This window comes from Talpa europaea (assembly GCF_964194135.1).
Source record: "Talpa europaea genome assembly, chromosome: 7".
NCBI classification, from domain to species: domain Eukaryota; kingdom Metazoa; phylum Chordata; class Mammalia; order Eulipotyphla; family Talpidae; genus Talpa; species Talpa europaea.
The window spans coordinates 2862621-2881023 of NC_140074.1; the positions used below are offsets into that span (position 1 = coordinate 2862621).

At 67.8% G+C, this 18403-nt stretch overlaps 1 protein-coding gene across 1 annotated transcript; it reads left to right on the forward strand.

The window, feature by feature from the left end:
* Window positions 1-8774: 8774 nt before the first annotated feature.
* On the forward strand, window positions 8775-17982 carry FAM78A (family with sequence similarity 78 member A; the record flags this gene model as incomplete). The annotated part of the gene is made up of 2 exons (XM_084238267.1): window positions 8775-9097; window positions 17399-17982. The coding sequence occupies 2 exons, from the start codon at window positions 8775-8777 to the stop codon at window positions 17925-17927; spliced, it is 852 nt and encodes a 283-aa protein (XP_084094393.1). The 3' UTR covers window positions 17928-17982.
* Window positions 17983-18403: the final 421 nt, after the last annotated feature.

The window sequence follows — 18403 nt, forward strand, 5'->3', positions numbered from 1 at the left end:
CTATGGGTTAGGGACTGACCCTGCCTAAGGAGTGAGGCGCCATCTCGTCTGCCTTCCGGGTGTTCCCCCAGCAGGACCCACCCCTCTGCTCGGGACCCCAGCCCATAGCAGACTCCAGGATCCCTTCATCCTGGGTCCCTGCAGAGTCCTGGCATTCCTCCTCCTCCCCTTCCAGAGTGTTCCATCAGCCCGTGCAGTCACGGGGAGGGTGTCCCAGATGCCTCGCTCCAGCCTCTCAGGGGCAGGGCTCAGCCTCAGCTGCTCTGCAGACGCTCTTGGCTGATCTCGAGCCGCACAGCCTCAGGCTGACCTGCAGCTGGGCACGGTGGTCTTCCTGATCACTGATTTGCTTACCTTTTTCTGGTTCAAGAAATAGGGAGAATTTTCAAATATTACTTTTATGAGTCCCACTTTACTGAGCTCTTACTATTTCCAGGCCAGTGTCCAGCCCATGACCATAGGTGCTATCCTGTCATGGACTCGACACGCCCAGGAAGGGAGCGCAGACCCCATGAGCCAGGCCGACCCCCACCGGGTCCTGGACCGCATGCTGAGCTCTCTGTGTGCTTTAGCTCAATGACATCACGTAAGCAATGACACCTGTGACGTCAATGACACCCGTGACGTCACCATGGTTTCATCCCCTTTAAAGATAAGGAAGTTGCGGCTCAAAGAGATGACGTCTTTTAGGTGGAATCCCAAACAGGGCAGGCCAACCCCCAAGTGTTCCCTGGGGTGGGGCCGGAGGACTTCTGGGCCGAGACCCCTCAGACTATGGGGACTTGGTTGTGCTCACTTGTTCTTCCCGACTGGGGCTCACGGCCGGGGCTGACCCCAGGAGGGCAGAGTGACCCGTTCCAGAGAGGGGCTATTAATACCCAGAGCCTTGTGTCAGCATCTTGATCTGCCCTGGGCTGCCAGCAAGCTGAGAACCACAATGGGCTCCGCACTGGGGAGGGCCAGGGAGCCTGATTGGGTTCCGGCCCAGCAGTGGAGAAAGTGTGGGCTCTGGAGTGGCAGAGCCCTGGGCTCAATCCCTGGCTCAGCCATCGTCAGCTGAGGGGCCTCAGGCCAGACCTGCCAGCCCTCCCTCCTGGCCTGTTTCCCCCACAGGGGGAATGGGGTGAGGGGCTCACTTGCTCCTCTCCTCTGTAAGGTGGGGCCCCTGTTCACACTGTCAGTCACTCGCAAAGCAGGTGCATCTGCCGCAGGCCACTCTTCTCAGTCTTAGGGTTCATTCATTGAGCCCATGCTTTCATTAATCTCTTCCTGCGGCCACCTGAGGGGACCGACACACATCAGTGAAGTTATCAGCCAGTTTATAAATAAACAGTATAATTGTATTTTTTTATACTATCAAGGTGTCCCATGTTTACTGCAATAAATCCAATAAATACAGAGGCCGCAGGTATAATTCTACCACCTGGAGACCAGCGCTGTTAACACTGTGATGTCATAAAGGGATTTTTCACTTGTCTCATTTCCAACACGCATTTTACAACAAGCACACGCTCTGGATTGGTGCATCGCACATACATGCATATACACTCACAAATATGCATTTAAAAAATAGCATCACATTATATGCCCTTTAAAGAAAAACCTACCATTTTCCCTTAAAATAAAACTGGCCGTGTTTCCATGACAACCCATCATCTCCCCATGGCTGCTTGTCACCCATGTGCTGGGCCCTTGCTGCCGTGAGCCAGCCCTTATTACTGCACATGTAGACGGTTTCCACTTTATGACTCTTCAAAACTGTTCTGGCCTGGCGTCCGCCTACACACCCCACGGTGCCAAATGCAGATCGTAAATACATGGCAGTGTGGCAGGTGCCAAGTAAAACGGGGTGCTCAGCTGCATCCCCAGGAGCCTGACGGGCCAACCCGAGCACCTGCTGCAGTGCCCAGGCCTGGGGTGTGACGGGATCGTGGGTGTTCAGCCTGCAGGGTAGTCCTGGCACCCGTGTCCCACGTGGGCGAGTGGGAGCGGCAGACCGCAGTGGTCACATCGCCCGTGAGGGTACGTAGCTGGTCAGCCAGAGCAGGCTTGTGGCTGGCTGGGCCCTGAACTGGGAGCCCTGGGCGTCTTCTCGGCCAAGCGTAACACCCTTCATCCCTGCTGCTCGGCCTTGTCTGTCCCTTGCTCATTCATGGGCTTATTCATCAAACATGTCCTGAGGTCTAAACTGTCACTGGGGGCCTCCCTGGTGGCCTGAATTTGATCCCTGGCCAGGGAGCTGACCCACAGAGCACAGCAGACCCCTCCTGTCTCCCTGCTGCTCCCCTCGGCAGTGGATTTCTGGTGAGTCCGCTCACCCCCTGCACCTCTGGCCTACACTCTAGTTCTTTTGTTCACAAATAAAATAAACTGTGTGCCAGACCCATGCCAGGGGCAGTGGGGGTCACAAAGATGGCCCCTTGATGGCCCACCCCTGCAGGCCGCCTGGCCTCCAGGCCGTCACCCTGCCCCCGCGGGCCCTGTTCCTTCATGTCTGCACCGCCCAGGCTGAGAGAGGGGCCCAGCCTGACCAGGATGCCAACTCGGGGCGAGCCTGACCTCCGGCCATGAGCACGTGGACGCATGGCCCGCCTGACGGAGGCGGGAGAGGCCCTAGGCCGTGTGGAGGCCTAGAGCAGTTTGCACAGTGCAGACACATTCGCGGTCTTCCATGCCCGAGGCTCACCGCCGAGTCCACGGAGCCTGTGTCCTGAACGCGACTTAACCCTGCTCTGGGCTCTGCTCAGTCACGTCCCCATCACCGGAGCGAGAACCTGAGCTCAGAGGCCAGGGGTTTGGTCACCCCCTCGGGGGCCCTCGCCCGGTCTCTGGGACACACGCGTGTTTGCAGCGGAGACTCGCGGCGGCCAGCAGGGGCTGCGCAGCCCCTGGCCATAACCCCCTGTGGGCGGGTGGGTGCTGGTCTGAAGGCTACACAGTCCCCCAGCTCCTTGGGGGGATGACCCCAGAAGGGAGGGGAGGGGCGTGTAGCTCTCTGGGGAGACTCAAAGCCTGGAGGGGGGGGCGCATCAGGGCGGGGTGCCCGCCAGGAGAGGGAGGGAGCCCTGTGCAAAGCCTTTTCCTCGCTGCCCCCGCCCCGGCTCCGCTTTCTCGGTTCGTGTTTCCAAGGCCGCTCCCGGGTTATTTCGGTCGGTCGGGAAACCTGATCCTTCGCGGGGTTTATTTTAGCACCTTGGAGAACTCCCAGTGCCGCCCGACTGCCTGGGCCGCCTCCCTCCTGGCCGCCAGCGGGGCGCTGAGGGGCGCGGCCTGTGGGGGGGGGTGCTCTCCCCGGAAGGTGCTGGGTGCACGAGGAGGCGGTGGGGTGGGGATGGGGGTGGGGGGCGGCCACTCTGCCCGCTGCCTGACCTGCGGCCCCTGGCTCGGCTCCGGCTCTGGGACACCAGACCAAGGTGCGCTCAAGAGGCCGTCCTGGTTCCGCCAGCCGGGGTCCAGAAGCCTCCAAGTCGGGGAGAAGCCGCCCAGAGGGGCAGAGAGGAGCTGGTGCCCGGAGGCATCCCGCCCTGCGCCCCCCACAGCACCCGCTCAAGCCTGCCAGGCAGCAGAGCAGCCCTCACCGGCCCCCACCGGCCTCCACCTGCCCTCCTGAGGCCAAGGAGTCTCCACCCGGCCAGAACCTAAAAGCCGCCCCCAGCCAGCCCAGAGATAACACCCGCGCGCAGGCACACCCGCCAGCCCCCGCGCGGTGCCCCCCCACGCACACACACTGCACCCCACGCTCACTCGGTCATGCCCCATGCAGCCCCGCACACACTCAGACGCCTTCTGTGCGCACACACGGGCACACGGGCGCTCACACGTGCACACACCTCGCCCTGCAGTACACACACTCCTCCACGCCCACCCCTGCTGTGCTCACTCCCACGACACACTCCATCACACCTCCCTCACGCCCCGCGCCCCGCTCGCCCATGTGTCCCCACACAGACGCCCAGGCTCACACCGACACCCCACATCACACACGTTCCCTCCCGCGCGGAGCCGGCACGCCCCCCCCCCCACGCCCCACCGGGCGCACCCCGCGGGCCGCTCTGGCTGAGGCGGGACACGTGGGAACTTCCTCCCAACCGCCCAGATTCGCGGCCGTCCATGGCGCAGCACCGGCGGCAGGGCCGGGAGCCTGTTGATTATTTACGCTAACGAACACCTCGTCCGGCATTGCTGAGGGCGCCCGGGCGTCTCTCTGGCCCGCGCTGGCGCCAGGGGACCCGTGCAGCGTGGCCTGGCGTGGCCCGGCTCTGCTCCCACGACGCCGGCCCCAGAGCCCAGCCCAGGCAGGCGCCCAGGCCATTCCGGGGGAGACGGCGCGAGCCGTGGGGGGACCGGCTGCCGCGTGCCCAGCCTGCCACGCACGGAGGGGCTCCTGCTCGGGCCGGAGCTGGGGCACCGAGATCGCGTCCCCCCAGACAGAAGGGTTTTGGCCCCGCCCTTGCCTCCCACGAGCCACATCTTCACTGAGCGGGGCCAGAAGACCCGGGTCCTCTCAGAGCCGCCTCCGAGGGCCGCGCTGGGCGTGGGGTCCTTGCACCCGGGGCCGCAGGGCCAGGCCTCTAGGCCCTGGGCCTGCTCGGGGGTTCCTGCGGGCCGAGGAGCAGCAGCGAAGCCGGGTGAGCCCTGCCGCTGGGTCCCCGGACTCGCCTCTCCAAGCCCTGCGCCCCGGCCTGGGCTTCTGCCCCCAGCCTCGCCGGTGGCTCCCGCTCCGGCCCCACACAGTTAAGGAGAGAACCCGGTCTCCCGGGCAACGGATTCCGCGTTCACATTTCCGTCTGCGGAACAAGGGCTGTTCCTCCCGTGAAATGCCTTTCCCTCCGGAGAGCGGCACCCCTGGGCGCCGAGAGCTCCGGGAGGGAGGACCGGCAGCGGCCCCGGGGCGCAAGTAGGTCCAGGAGGGAGAGAAGCCTTGAGACTCCCTCTGCCCGCCACTGGCGATGACACCCCACAGCTGCAGGGGACACTGGGGAGAGCCCGACCGCACCCCCATCACCCCACCTCCAGGGCTCAGAGCCGGGGTCCTGGCTCCACCCCCACCTCCCCTGACAAGTTCTCAGTGTCCGCATCTCTGGCGCGGGCGACGGCCCCGGCGGGCAGGCCGCTGGGGACAGCCGTGGAGGTGACCCATGCGGGGGCCCCCCTCAGCGGGTGCTCAGTGGGGTGAGGCTGCACGGGTTCTTGCTGCAGCCCTCGGGGGGCTCCCCGCAGGTTTGGGCTGCGTGTTAAAGCCATCTGGGCCAGGCCCGTTGTTCCCACCTCTGATTTGCTGCGTGACTTTGGGTTTCCACCACCTCCCTGGTCGCTCCTGGATTGGAGGGGCCTTGTCCTCCCACTGACGCCCTCTCTGGGTGGGGCCCTGAGCCCTCCCTCTCCCACGCACTGGCGACTCGCAGCAGCGGCGTCGCTCTGGGGCAGGGCAGGGCCAGCGCAGGGGTCCGAGGGCGGCGTGAGCGTACTGGTGAGGTCGGGCAGCTCAGATGTCCCCTCCTGTCCTGTGCGGATGCATCGTGGCCTTGCCAGGGGCTGAGACAGCGGGGGTCTGTGCCCAACGCCCACAGAACCCCAGGAATGCTGAGCAGGGAGCAGGGCTGCGTGGGGAGGCCGCAGCCAGAGGGGCCGGAGAGCCTGAGCAGCAGCCAGGACCTAGGAGGCCCCGTGGGGTGCGGGGTCAGGGGATGCCGGTTCAGGCCTCTGACTCAGGCCCAGCCCTGGGGGAGCCACCCTGGCGAACAGGCCCACAGAGGCCCCCTGGGCCGCAGAACCGAGCCTCACACCGGCCCAGACAGCACTGCCCTGTGACGACGTGACAGGTTGGTGGCTGAGGGAGGAGGCCGCGCCCGCCGGCACCCCGCACCACTGGTGGGACACCGCCGAGGAGGAAGCTGTGCGGCTCCGCACATGTTCACGGGGCCCACGGCCCTGCCCTCAGGGGGCACCCTGGCCAGTAGGGTCTCCTCTGCTCCAGGCTCTGGGGGCCACAGGGGTTGGAAGGTGAGGACACCCCAAAGTTAATCTCCCCTATATAGATACACTGACTAGCAGAGCCGTGATCTGGTGACAGAGGCTTGGAAGCTGTAATGGATCCTGGAGGGACAGACTGTTTCTGGGGTGCCGCTGAGAGACCGCGGTGGGTTAGGAGGCCAGATATGGACACTGACATGGGGCCTCCGTGCTGGCTGGGCTGGGGTTTGAGGCTGTGAGCAGGTCACGGGGCCCCTGAGGCACCGGCTCAGCCCCCCGCCCTGGTCTCAGCAGGATTTAGTGCTGCGCGGGAAAGGCTGGGGCTTCGCCGGCCGGCGGGTGTCCACGGCTGTGGGCCCGGCGAGGGCAGAATGTGGCTGGGAAGAGGCAGCAGCACCTCCCCTGCCTGCGCTGGGGCTGCTATGAGATGAATCGCTTGGTCTGCGGGTCACCTCAAAGCGCCAGAGGCCCCTCCAATCCCCGTCCCCACTGGCGCGCAGGGGGCTCTGGCTGGGAAGTGGCCCCAACCACTAGCCCAGCGCTCAGCCTTGGGCGCCCCTGGAAGTCAGTCGTGGGGAGGCAAGTCTTCTGGCCTGGCCGCCAGGTTTTCTGATGCCATAAACCCCTTGGCCTTTCCCGGGGGGGTGGTGGGGAGTTGCGAGGTGGGGGTGGGGGTGGGGCCGGGGCAAGCAGCTGCTTCGAGAGGGTCCCGGCTCCCCGGCCGCTGTCCAGCTGCCGCCCTGGGCACCTCCAAGGGCACCTCCGCCTCAGGCCTGCGGTCCCAGCAGGGGCACCTGCCGGGGTGGGCCTGGGGCGCGCTCCAGGCCCCCCGCGTCAGGGCCCCCGGGTGAAGGGCGCTCAGCAGACGCCCCGCAGGGGCTGCCCAGCGCGCGTGGACCTGCCCACAGGCCCGCCGGCCCGGCCGTGCGTCTGGGGCCAAGAGGCCCAAGACAGGGGGGGCGAGACAGGGGCCCTTCGCCCCCACTTCTGTCCCGGCCCCCAAGCTGCCCAGCCCTGGAACCCCCAGAAGCCCTGGCCGTCTCCAGCGGCAGGAGTCCGGGGCGGCGCGACCCCCGGCGGGGAGCCGGGCGCGCGGGCGGGAGGCGCGGACCCCGGGCCCGGCGGGAGCCGGACTACAGCTCCCGGCGTCCCCGCGCGGAGAGGAAGTGTCGTGCGCCGGGGCCCCCCGCGGCCGCAGAGGGGGCGGGGCGGGGCGGGGCGGGGGCGGGGCGGGGCGGGGAGGAAGGGGGAGGGGGAGGGAGGGAGGGGAGGGGGGCCGGGGGGCGGGGGGCGCGCGCCGGGGAGGGCGGGCTGCGCCGCGAGCGCGGGTGGCCAGCGGGGCGGGCGGCAGGAGGAGGCGCCCCCCGCCCCCCCGCCCCCCCGCCCGCCGCCTGCGGACCTGCACCCCGGGGCGCGAGGGGCGCGGAGCTGCGCGCGCTGCGCTCGGGCCGCGGCTGCGGGCGCGCGGGGCCGAGTTTCTGCAAAGTTTGACCCGGTTGCCTTTGCGATGCTGCCGCAGAGGCGGCGGCGCGGGCTGAGCGGCGGCCGCGGCTCGCGATGATCGTGAAATAAAGGGGCGCGCGGGCCGGGGGCGCGAGAGCCCCGCGCCGCCCCCCGCCGCCCGAGCGAGGAGGAGGTGGGCGCCGGGGGCGCAGGCCGGCCCGGACCCCGCGGAGCCCCAGGACCCTGCCCGGGACGGGCGGGGGCGCCCCGAGGACGCGCCCGCGGCGGGGTCGGGGCGCGCGCGGAGCGGCCCGCGGGCAGGTGAGTCGGCGGCGCCGCGGGGCGGGGCGCGCACGCCGGGGTGCCCCGCGCCCCACGCGCCCCGGCCGCGGGACCCGGCCGCGGGGGGCCGGCGAGGCGCGGGCGGGCCCGGGGCGCGCGCCCGAGCGCCCGACCTGCGGGGAGGCGCTGCGCCCCGGCGGGGCGGGGGGCGCGGACCCGGGCGCCGGGCGGGGCGGGGGGCGCGGACCCGGCCGGCCCGTCCCCGCGGCGCCCCCGCCCCCCGCGCTGTCAGCGGGGATGTCACGGCGCGATTATTCGCTGTGCGCGGCGAGCGGCCCCGTGACGGGCGGCGGGGGGCGCGCTCCGGGGAGACCGCCCAGCCCGGCGCCGCCAGCGCCAGCCCGCGCCCCGCGCCCCGCGCCCCGCGCCCCGCGCCCCGCGCCCCGCGCCCCGCGCCCCGCGCCCCGCGCCCCGCGCACACGCCCGCGCCCCGCAGCGAAGTTCGCCCCAACTCCGAGCGGGCCCTGACGCCGCGTCCCCCTCCCGCAGGGCTCGGCGGCGAGGGACCCGCGCCCGCCCCGCGCGCCGACGGCACCGGCACCCGCCTCGGGCCGCCCCCGGGAAGCCGCGGGTCGGCGCTCGCCCCCGGGGCGCCCGGAGACCGCGCCGCCCGGGACTCGCCGGCGGTGCGGGGCCGGCCGCGGGGGCGCGCGGGGGGCCGACCCCCCTCTGCATGCGGCCGCGGGCGCCGAGGACCTCGGGGACGTCCGGGAGCTGCGTTCCCGCGGGTGAGGCACGGAAAGGGCTGATGTCTCCGCGACATGGTTACCCATTAACCTCCGAACTTTTCTTTTTTTAACCCAAAGAATATCGGTGGTTTTTGCCCACTGCTAGCAGAAGACGAGAGAGCCGAGGGCCTCTGAAATGCAGCAAAGTCCTTATTTATAAACAGGCCCGAGGTCGTGATATGCAAACCCCCCCCCCCCAGTGAGTCTGTCCCTGGACACCCCTCCCGCCGCGAGGCCGAGGCCGAGGCCGTGCTGTCTGCGCTGGGTCCCGCGGCCTCCATCCTTTCAATGCCCAGTTTCCTCTGGGACTGCTGGCCTTCCCTGGAGATCAGGGCGCTCCTCTGTGCCATGGGCTGCATCCAGAGCATCGGGGGCAAAGCCAGAGTCTTCCGGGAAGGCATCACCGTGGTCGACGTGAAAGCCTCCATCGACCCCATCCCCACCAGCATCGACGAGTCCTCCAGCGTGGTGCTCCGCTACCGGACACCCCACTTCCGTGCCTCGGCCCAGGTGGTCATGCCGCCCATCCCCAAGAAGGAGACCTGGATAGTGGGCTGGATCCAGGCGTGCAGCCACATGGAGTTCTACAACCAGTACGGGGAGCAGGGCATGTGAGTACCCCTGGGGCGAGCTCGGGGGCTGCTGGGGCGAGGCGGGAGGCACAGGGAGGGGCCTCGGCAGGGCCAGAGGGAAGCTTTCGGGGCGCGTGAACCTGGTCTCTGTGCCCTTCCTGGCCAGGTGAGCCCCTGGGGGACTTGCCTGTTGCTTCCGATTGGGGTCGTGGCCTAGAGCCCCTGGGGTTCCCATGTCCTTCCCTGCAAGGTGCTGAGAAAGCAGAGGGACCTGCCGCCAGGTGCCTCTTGGGCAGAGCCAGCGTGTGGCCCGGTCCCCAGAGAGCTGCCCCTCTGCGGGGGCCCGGCTCCTGGCACACGTGGCCGCCACTCCAGGAAGGAGCAGGGCCGGGGAGGCCTGGAGCTCCGTGACCCGCGCTTTGTGTCAGGCCCGCACTCGTCTCTCAGGCGGTTTCTAACACGCAGCAGGGCCCGGGGGCCCTTCCCAGCCCCGGGTGTCTGAGGGGACGGCCAGTTGCTGAAACCCGTTTGTTTCTCAGTGGAGTTTCCCGTCCACGGTGGGGACGTCAGACCTCAGCACCCAGAAGGTGTCGGCGGGGCCCACCGTGGAGAGGAGCCGGCTGGCCTCACTCTCCGGCCGGTCTCCAGGGCGTTCCCGGGGAAAATGGAGCTCGCAGCCTGCGAGCCTGGACCCGTTTCCCCGGCCTGTTCCCGGGACAGCCGTCCCCGCTGTGAAGGAAGCGGCCGTCGGTGGGAGGGAGGGTGCTTGGGCCCTAGGTCGGAGCCGGTCATTGTGGACGGGACCTTCTGGGGGAGCTGGGTGGGCCCTCGTGGACGCTGCTGTCCGGGCCTCTCCCCCGTGTCCCAGCAGGCGGGGCACAGAGGGGCGTCCCCGGACTCAGAGCTTTTCGCTGACATCAAGGGCCCTGAAAGGGGATGGCTGGGGCGGTTCCTCCCTTAGCGACCCCGGAGCTGGGAGGGAAACAGGAGGAAGGCAGGGACAACTTAAAATGGGGTAACCCTGATCACCCCAAAGAGGTGCATGTGGGATGCGTCTAGACACTCACCGGGGCTCCCCTGGATCTACCTGATTTCAACCCCCAAGCTCTGGCTCTCAAAAGCAGCTATTAATCCGGGCGGGGGCCGACTTTCCATTCCGAGAAGGGAAACCTGATTCTTAGATATTTGGGGTGGATCTTTCCTGGGAAGCCGTGAGCCCAGAAGCCTCCAAGGCAGCTGGGACAGCTGGGCCGAAGGGGAGGCTTTCCTGAGACAGCTCAGCCGCTTCCCTGCCCTGGGGGAGGCGGGAGGGCAGAGGGGCTGAGCCTGGAGGGAGGGATGGTGCTGGCAGGGGAGCTCCTGCGCCCGGCCGGGCCTCAGCTTCCCCATCTGTGCCCGGGGCCCTGCCTGTGCCCTGTGGTGGCAGCAGGTCCCGGGCGCTGTGCTGGGGGCCAGCCTGGGGCGGGAGCCCTGAGGTGACTTTTCCTCTGTGAGCGGGTGCCAGTGAGGGGAAGCCCGGGCGCAGCCGGACCGCAGGCCCTTCCCCAGGGGTCAGCTTGGCCGCAGGGCCCCTCGGTTCCCCACCTGCAAACTGGGCCTGAGGCTTACGGGGCGGGTGGCAGTCACGGGCTGTGCCATCGCTGCCTCCGGCCCTGCACTGCTGGCGGGGAGGGAGCTGTGGGCTCCGTGGTGATGAGAATCGAGGCTGAAGCCAGAGTTGGGGCAGCTGCAGGCTCCTCCTGTCTTGATGTTCCCCACCCGGCTCTTGGCTCTTCCGCTTTCCCGGGGCTCACTTCCCGGCTTCGCCGGATCTCAGGCGCGGAGTCGGGACTGGTTGGTGTTTGCTGTGTGATCCCGCCCCGCCTCTGGGGCCCCGCTGGCTTTCAGAGCAGAGCTCTCTGTCTTGGGGTCCCCTCTCCTTGGTCCCAGGGCCCCCCTGGGATGGGACCAGCCCCGAGAGAGGGCGGACGTGGCGGCTGCCCGTGCGGGCAGTGGGGAGCGGGTGTTCAAGGGCCCGGGCACCCTGGCAAGTCACCTCGCAGAGGTCCCCGGGCCTGTGGCTGTGGCGCTGCTGGCCTCACTGTCGGTCCACAGTGTGTGTGAGGAAACTGAGTCACGGAGAGGCAGGCCTCCCGCCAGGGCAGGGCTCTCTGGTGTCCGGGTGCGCTCTGGGCAGGAGAAGGGTCATCATTCAGGAAGGCGCCACTTTTGCTCCTTCTCAAATGTGAACGGAAGCATCTAGATGCGCTGGCAAGATCCCACCAGCCGCCCTCCCCGCGCCGCCCGTGTTGCAACTCCCTATTTTGAAGTCCCGAGAGTGGAAAGCGTGAGGTGTGCTGTGCTGGGGGGCGGGTCGGAGGCTGCAGGAGGCCCCGCGGGGCCCCGACCCGGCATCGCGGGCTGTTGGGTCTGTTGCTGCGGCCAGCGTCCCCGGTCTCCCCACCCCCGGGTGCCTGTGCCCCCTGGGCCCCCGTTGTGATAACCCAGATGTTTCCAGACGTGGGCATGTCCCCAGGGAGGGAGGCGATGTCACCCAGGTTCAGAACCACTGGGCTACACCCAGAAAATCTGAATCATGAAAACGAAACCCCCCCACTTCAGTGGCCCTGGGTGGGGCCAGCCGGTAGCAGGGGTCGGGAAGTTTCCTGTTCCCCACAGATGGGCTTGTCTTCAAAGTATTAATCCCAGATACTTAACCCAAACCCGTGAAAGCCCCAAGCATTATCCCTTATTCACGGGAGAAATGACTCTAATCCAGGGAGTGTTTAGAATGACATTCTGGGTTTGAAGTACTCGAAGCGCAGGGGGAACAGGCCTCCGGGCCATGCCCGCTCTGTAGGGGGAACCAGGAGACGCGCGCCCTCCCTGCCAGCTGGGGAGGCTCTATCTGGTTTCGGGGCCAACCTACATTACTTTCAGAGCCACCCCCCAGACTGGCGACATCTGCCCCCACAGCCCCTCCTCCGCGGTTCCTCAGCCGCCACCTGTCAGCTGGCTCAGCCGCTCGAGTGCCGAGGCAGTTTCTCGCCTGTGTGGGAGACGCTTCGCGTGGCCCTGGTCGGCCCTTCCGGAGCCCTGGGAGGCTGGCCCATGACTGGGCCAAGGCCAGTTTCTGGCTCAGGGTCTGATGTGGGGATGAAAGGAGAGCGCAGCTCCAGAAGAGGGTCTGGGGGTGTCTGGCTGTGTTTGGCGGCGGCCCCCAGCCCCCTCTGCTGGGGCTGTGACCTCTGCATGGGCCAGAGGCCTCATGCCAGGGCAGGTGCTAGCCTCACGAGGTCCCCATTTCATTTATTTTTTAAAAGATTTATTTATTTTTGCATACGGGAACTGGGGTGGGGTGGGTGCAGGCCAGAGATGTGGGGGGTGAGAGGACTCACCAGAGACAGAGCGGGGAACAGAACAGGCAGACTGACGGAAACACACTGCTGAGGGGAGCAGCGGGGAGACAGGAGAGGTCTGCTGTGCCATGTGGGTAGCTCCCTGGCTGGGGATCGAACTCGTGCTGCAGAGGCTGCGGACAGCTTCATAGGTTGTGTCCTAACCCCTTGCACCACCAGGGAGGCCCTACGAGGTCCCCATTTTATAAGAAGGACACAGCCTCTGAGACCTGAAGTTGCTTGGCCCCGGGGCATGACAGCCCAGCAGGCTGGACGGGCAGAGGAATGGCCTGTGACCATGTGGCCTCTTCCTGCGCCTCAGGCTCTCACAGAACAATTGAGGACGGAGCTTCCTCTGCAGCCCGGAAGGCGGCCTCCCCCATCTGCGGGCCCTGGCAGGGGCGAGGCGGCTTGGGTGGGAGAGGGAAGTCCCTGTTTCCAGGCTTTGGGGTGGGAGGAAATGGGGGGAGGGACAGCAGCCCAGCGCGAGCCCCTGGACCCGCTGGCCCAGCCGTCTCTGCCGACCTCACTTTGCAAGCGGCGAGAGCCGAAGCTGGCGGTGGCCGTGGCTGTGGAGAAGGCGCCGCCTGGACCAGAGGGACATCCCAGCCCAAGACCCACCTGCCGCTTTGTATCACTCAGGCCTGGGCCTGGGGCGAGGGGAAGAGTTTCCCCTGAGGCGCAGGGCAGCCTAGGCAGCGTTGGGGGGGGAGTGTGACTGGCTCTCGGTGTTTCACAGACACACACCCTTCATTGTTGAGCTTCTAGATTGTTCCGTGTCTAGAGGGAGGCTTACAGACCCCTGCGCCCAGGCAGCCTGGCCTGCCGCAGGCCCCCCAGCATGAACGGACAGTGCTGGGCTTGGGAGAGAAGCCCATCGGGGCCAGGAGGGCATTGGGGCCTTGGGGGTGAGACCCAGCCGGGCAGGTGTCCCCGCGGGGCCCTCGCACCCTGGCATTTCTTGGAAGAGATGTCATATCTGTAGGGTAGGAACCCGGTTTGGCTCAAAAGAAAACAGTAAAAATGAAAGCGTAGGGCGTGTGTCTCGCAGAGAAAGGTCTGGAAGGATGTTTATCACAGCATGGCGCGGGGAGCAGCCTGCTGTGGGCGGGGCGGCCGGAGGTGGCTTTCGGTTTTGACTTCATACCCGTCTCTGGGGCCTGCCTCAAAACCAGAGCGAAACAAAACACGAAGCGCATCTTCTGTGCTCAATTCAGCCTCGGACCCGGGCCCTGCCTGGCGGGGGAGGCGGGCGGAGAGGAGTGGGGCTCAGGGGAGTGGGGTCCCCGTCTGTGCCGACGGCACCCCCAGCCCCCCGGGGCTTTGTGAGCAGGGCCGAGACCCTCCTGGAACACAGGGGCCGCCTGGGGCCCCAGAGCAGCGCGGGCGGGCGCCGGGGTCTCGGGGTGGCGGAGCTGGGCGATGGGCGCTTTTGGCAAGTTGCGCAAAACTGTAAAACCTTGAAAACCGGAGCCCGGGCGTGAGAATCCGTAAGGGCCTTTGGGCCCGTGTGACGCACGCGAGCCCCCCACGTAGCCACGCGCGCTCTGCATTTCCAACTGGTTCGATCCAAGGTGCTTCTCAGGAAAGATTAGATTTAGCTGATTTTAAGAAGTGATTTTCAGGAAAAAACCGAGTGACTCAGAATCCAGGAGGCGGCGGCAGCACCAACATGGAGAGACTAGAAGTTCGGGAACGCTGCTGAGACCAGGGGCGCCGGGCGGGTCCGGCCCCGGGGTCTGGAACGCAAACTCCGTGCCCAGGGACCCCGCGTCGCAGCGCCCTGGGACTCGGGCACCCTCGGGAGACAGGTGGGGCCTCACGGGGGTGCAGGGGAGTCGGCCCGGCTCACCTCCCTGTCCGGCTCGGACCTGAAGCAGCAGGGCCAGGGCTGCCCCCGCACCCCGTCTCCGCTCGGCGCACACCCGCGCCTCCACCGTCCACCCAGAGGCCCAGCCCCGGCGGCTCCTGCCTGGTGGCTGGACCTTGAGATGCAGGCGCCCCCTCCCTGGCCCCGCGGGTGCCCGCGGCGCAGACCCCACCCCGCCCGGCCCCAGCCGTGCCCCAGCCGTGCCCCCGCAGACTCACCGTCCGGGACGCTGCTCGGGGCACACGCGTCTGAGTAGTGGGGGAGGCGGCTGCAGGCCGGTGGTAGGTCTTGCTCGGTCTGTGGGTCCTGGCCCTTCCCGGGGCGGACCCCGAGTCGGGTCCCCACAAACGTGCCGCGGGCCTACTCCTGGGTGCTTGTGCGGGGGCCGCCGGCTCGTCCCCGGGTGGGCGCAGGTGAGCAGCGGAGCCTGCCCGTGCGGGCCGTGGCCCCTCAGCGCGGCTCCAGGTGGGGAAGTTCACGGCGGAGCCCGCGAGGCCGCCCGAAACTCTGCACACCTGTGTTGGGTGCGCGGCCCGGCTCAGGGCAAATCCTGGAGGTCCCGCCCCTGCCCTCTCGGGCCTGGGGTCTGTCTGGGGACAAGGTATTGAGTCACCGTGTGCGTGTGCCAGGAAGCCGCGGGGTGAGGATCGGGTGGCACGCGGGAGCACTGGCCTCGTGGGCGGCTCCCTTGTGCCCTTGGGGCATGCGCGTGACAGGCGCCCTGCGAACACCAGCGGGCTCTGCACTCACTGTGGGGATGTCTGCCGGGACGGCAGCAGGATCAGTGGTGCTGGGAGTGATTCGGGGGGCAGGAGGCACTCTGAGGTCCAGCTTCAGGCCTGAGCTCTCCTGCGTCCCGGGGGCGGGGTCTCCCCACGCTCCCCTCCGTGAGGGGAAGACTCGAGCTGCCCCTCCGAGAGCACACGCCCTGACTCTGAGCGACACCCGCCCGCTGGGAGGGCTGTCCTGCCAGGGACCGGGCCGGGGGCTCCGGGGCCGAGCCAGGAGCAAGAGCCCTGAGCCTGGGGCCAGAGGCTGAGCGCGGGTCACTGCGGCTCGGCCAGCTCTTTGGAAGTGAAAGGGGCCAAGGTGACGTCCAGGTTCCTCACCCGAGCTCTGCCTTTAAAAACACGCGTGTGGGTAGGCGGAGCCTCCGGGGAGGCCGCGTGGGCGTTGGCAGGCAGCGGGCACGGCCAGGGGCAAAGCTCCAGGCTTCCGACACTCACCCAGGAAGCCTGGCCCGTGCGTGGGAACCACCGGCGCCCCGCAAGCCCCAGCACCCCACCCCCTGCTGCTGTGCAAGGTGGGGGTGGCAGGGCCTCGGGTCTCCGGGACTGATGGGCCTTTAGCTGGAGGCGGGGGCGAGGCGGGGGGCGCCGGCGGGCGCGTGCAGCCTGGTGACCCCCGCGCTCCTGCTGGCGGCTCGGAAGCGGCCCCGGCGCTGCTCTGCGACGTTGAACAGCGTTGCTGCCGCGGGGCTGGCGGCGGCGGCGGGAAAGCACGGAAACGGATCCCTTTCGCCTTTGTCAGCCCATTCACACTGTCGTGCACCCCACTCCGGACTCTGTACCCCTCACTCAGCCCCTCCCCGGCCCCTGAGCCGCCACGTGTCTCACACGAGTGGATCCTCTGTGTCCGGCTGCTCACTCAGCGCCACGTCCGGGTTCCTCCGGGCCGCGGGCCGTCAGGGCCTCCTGTTCCAAGGCCGAGTGCTGTTCCGCCGTGCGGGCGGCCCCGTTCTCCTACCCTGCCCTGGCTCTGGGTGGCCCCTGCCCTCGTGGTGGGGAGCACGCCCCTCAGGACACGGGCCCTCTCCCGGGGGGCGACCCTGGAGGTTGGACGGACAGGACTGTCGACGGGTCTCTACCGGGTGGGCGCCCCAAATACTGCCGTGTCCCCATCGGTGAGACGGCGCGTCCCCATCACAGCGGGGCAGGGCGAGGGCTCCAACAGCGGTGAAGGCAGAGCCCCTGACAGGCACCGACTGGCAGCATTTGCCCCGTGCCCTGCCTGGCTGGCTCTTTCCTGCCCCGGCCTTCCGGTGGGCTGGGATGTGTGTGAGGAGTCTGGGGTTCAGCGAGTGCTGGCCAGGATCTCACGCCAGCCTAGGCTCTGGCCGGCCTGGACACCTGCTCCCACCCCGGGCAGCCTGAGACCTCTGGCCTCCGGCAGGCGGGAGCTCAGGCTCGGGGCCAGAGCGCAGCTGGCCCTGGGGCTGGGATGAGGCTGCTTAGGTTTTCTCGGTTCTGCTGCTGCAAAGGCAGGTGCGGTTCTGGCTGCCCGACTTCCTGTTCTAGGCCGGCGCCGGCAGAAAGAAGGGGGCTGGGCAGAGGCCGGGAAGGGCATCTCAGCCTCCTGGGGTGTCCCCTGGGGCTGGCGGCAGCCTGGGTGCAGGGGGAGGAGCCAGGGCCTGAGCTGAGCTCTGGGGGCCCCAGTGCTGGGCGGGAGAGGCCGGATCACCCCCCTTTCACAGGTGAGAACACTGACGCCCACGGAGGGCTGTGTTCGCCCCAGTAACGTGCTGGTCCCCGGAGGGGCCGAGAACCCTTCCTGATGTGCTGACCGCGCAGCTGGGCTCCAGGGCCTGCCATCGGCCCCGGGGGCAAGGGAAAGAAACCCACCGCTGCTTGGGGGAGGGCTGACCCTCGACCCCCACAGGCCCACCGGGGTGCTGGTGGCCTGGGGAGTCCTCCACCCATTCCTGCTGCTCGTAGCCCAGGCTCTGCCCTGCGGTCACAGGGCTGCTGTGGGGGTCAGGCACAGCGCGCATCAGGACGCCCCATTACTGTCGACCACCCAGCCCCTCCCAGTGGCCCTCCCTCAAGGGCATGGGCAGCTTAGGGCTTCCCGAAGCCCAGCGGGGATCCGGCCCCCTCTGAGACGGCGTCGGGGGCTGAGGAGAGGGCTGGCCCTTCCAGCTGGGGACAGCTCGAAATGACGCAAGGCTCCAGCTGTGGCTGGGGGCGCCCCTGGTCACGGACACGGTGCTGGATGCCTGTACACTGCGGCCCCCCGGGAGCTAAGCCACGGACCGAGGGGAGCACAAGGAAGCCCCGCGGGGGGCCGAGGAGTAACCGCCCCTTCCGCCCGCAGGTCCAGCTGGGAGCTCCCGGACCTCCAGGAGGGCAAGATCGAGGCCATCAGCGACTCGGACGGGGTGAACTACCCCTGGTACGGCAACACCACCGAGACGTGCACCATCGTGGGGCCCACCAGGAGGGACTCCAGGTTCGTCATCAGCATGAACGACAACTTCTACCCCAGCGTCACGTGGGCCGTGCCCGTGAGCGAGAGCAACGTGGCCAAGCTGACCAACATCTACCGGGACCAGAGCTTCACCACGTGGCTGGTGGCCACCAACACCTCGACCAACGACATGATCATCCTGCAGACGCTGCACTGGCGCATGCAGCTCAGCATCGAGGTCAACCCCAGCCGGCCCCTGGGCCAGCGCGCCCGGCTGCGGGAGCCCATCGCCCAGGACCAGCCCAAGATCCTGAGCAAGAACGAGCCGATCCCGGCCAGCGCCCTGGTCAAGCCCAACGCCAACGACGCTCAGGTCCTCATGTGGCGGCCCAAGCACGGGCCGCCGCTGGTGGTGATCCCGCCCAAGCGCCGGTGACGCGCGGGCACCGTGGGGCGGGCTCCAATAATAACGCGCCCCAAGCAACCCGCTCTCCGTCATTCAGCAACCCCGCCGCTCTGGCTCTGCCCGGGGCAGCGGGCGGATCTCACTGTGCGAAGCCTCCCCCAGCCCCGCACCTGCCCCCTGGGGCCGGGACAGGCGCCCGCCGTGCCCTCCAGCGCCACCCGTGGTCTCCTCGCGATTCCAGCCACTCTCTTGCAACAGAATCCCCAGACAACTGCTTTTTCAGTTTTTTTTTTTTCCTCCTTTTAACGCCTCCGTCTGAGGCTCAGGGGCGGGAGGGGAGCTGATTTTGCAGGCGGCCCAGCCGGTGGCGAGTTGCGTTGTGCCAGCGTCGCCCGGTGGCAGCTCCCCTCGGCCTCCCTCACGTGGCCTTATGTAGACTTGCTTTGCCAAACTTTTGCCTTAAGCTGAATTTAAAGGGAAAAAAAAAAACCCCCAACCCACTCGAA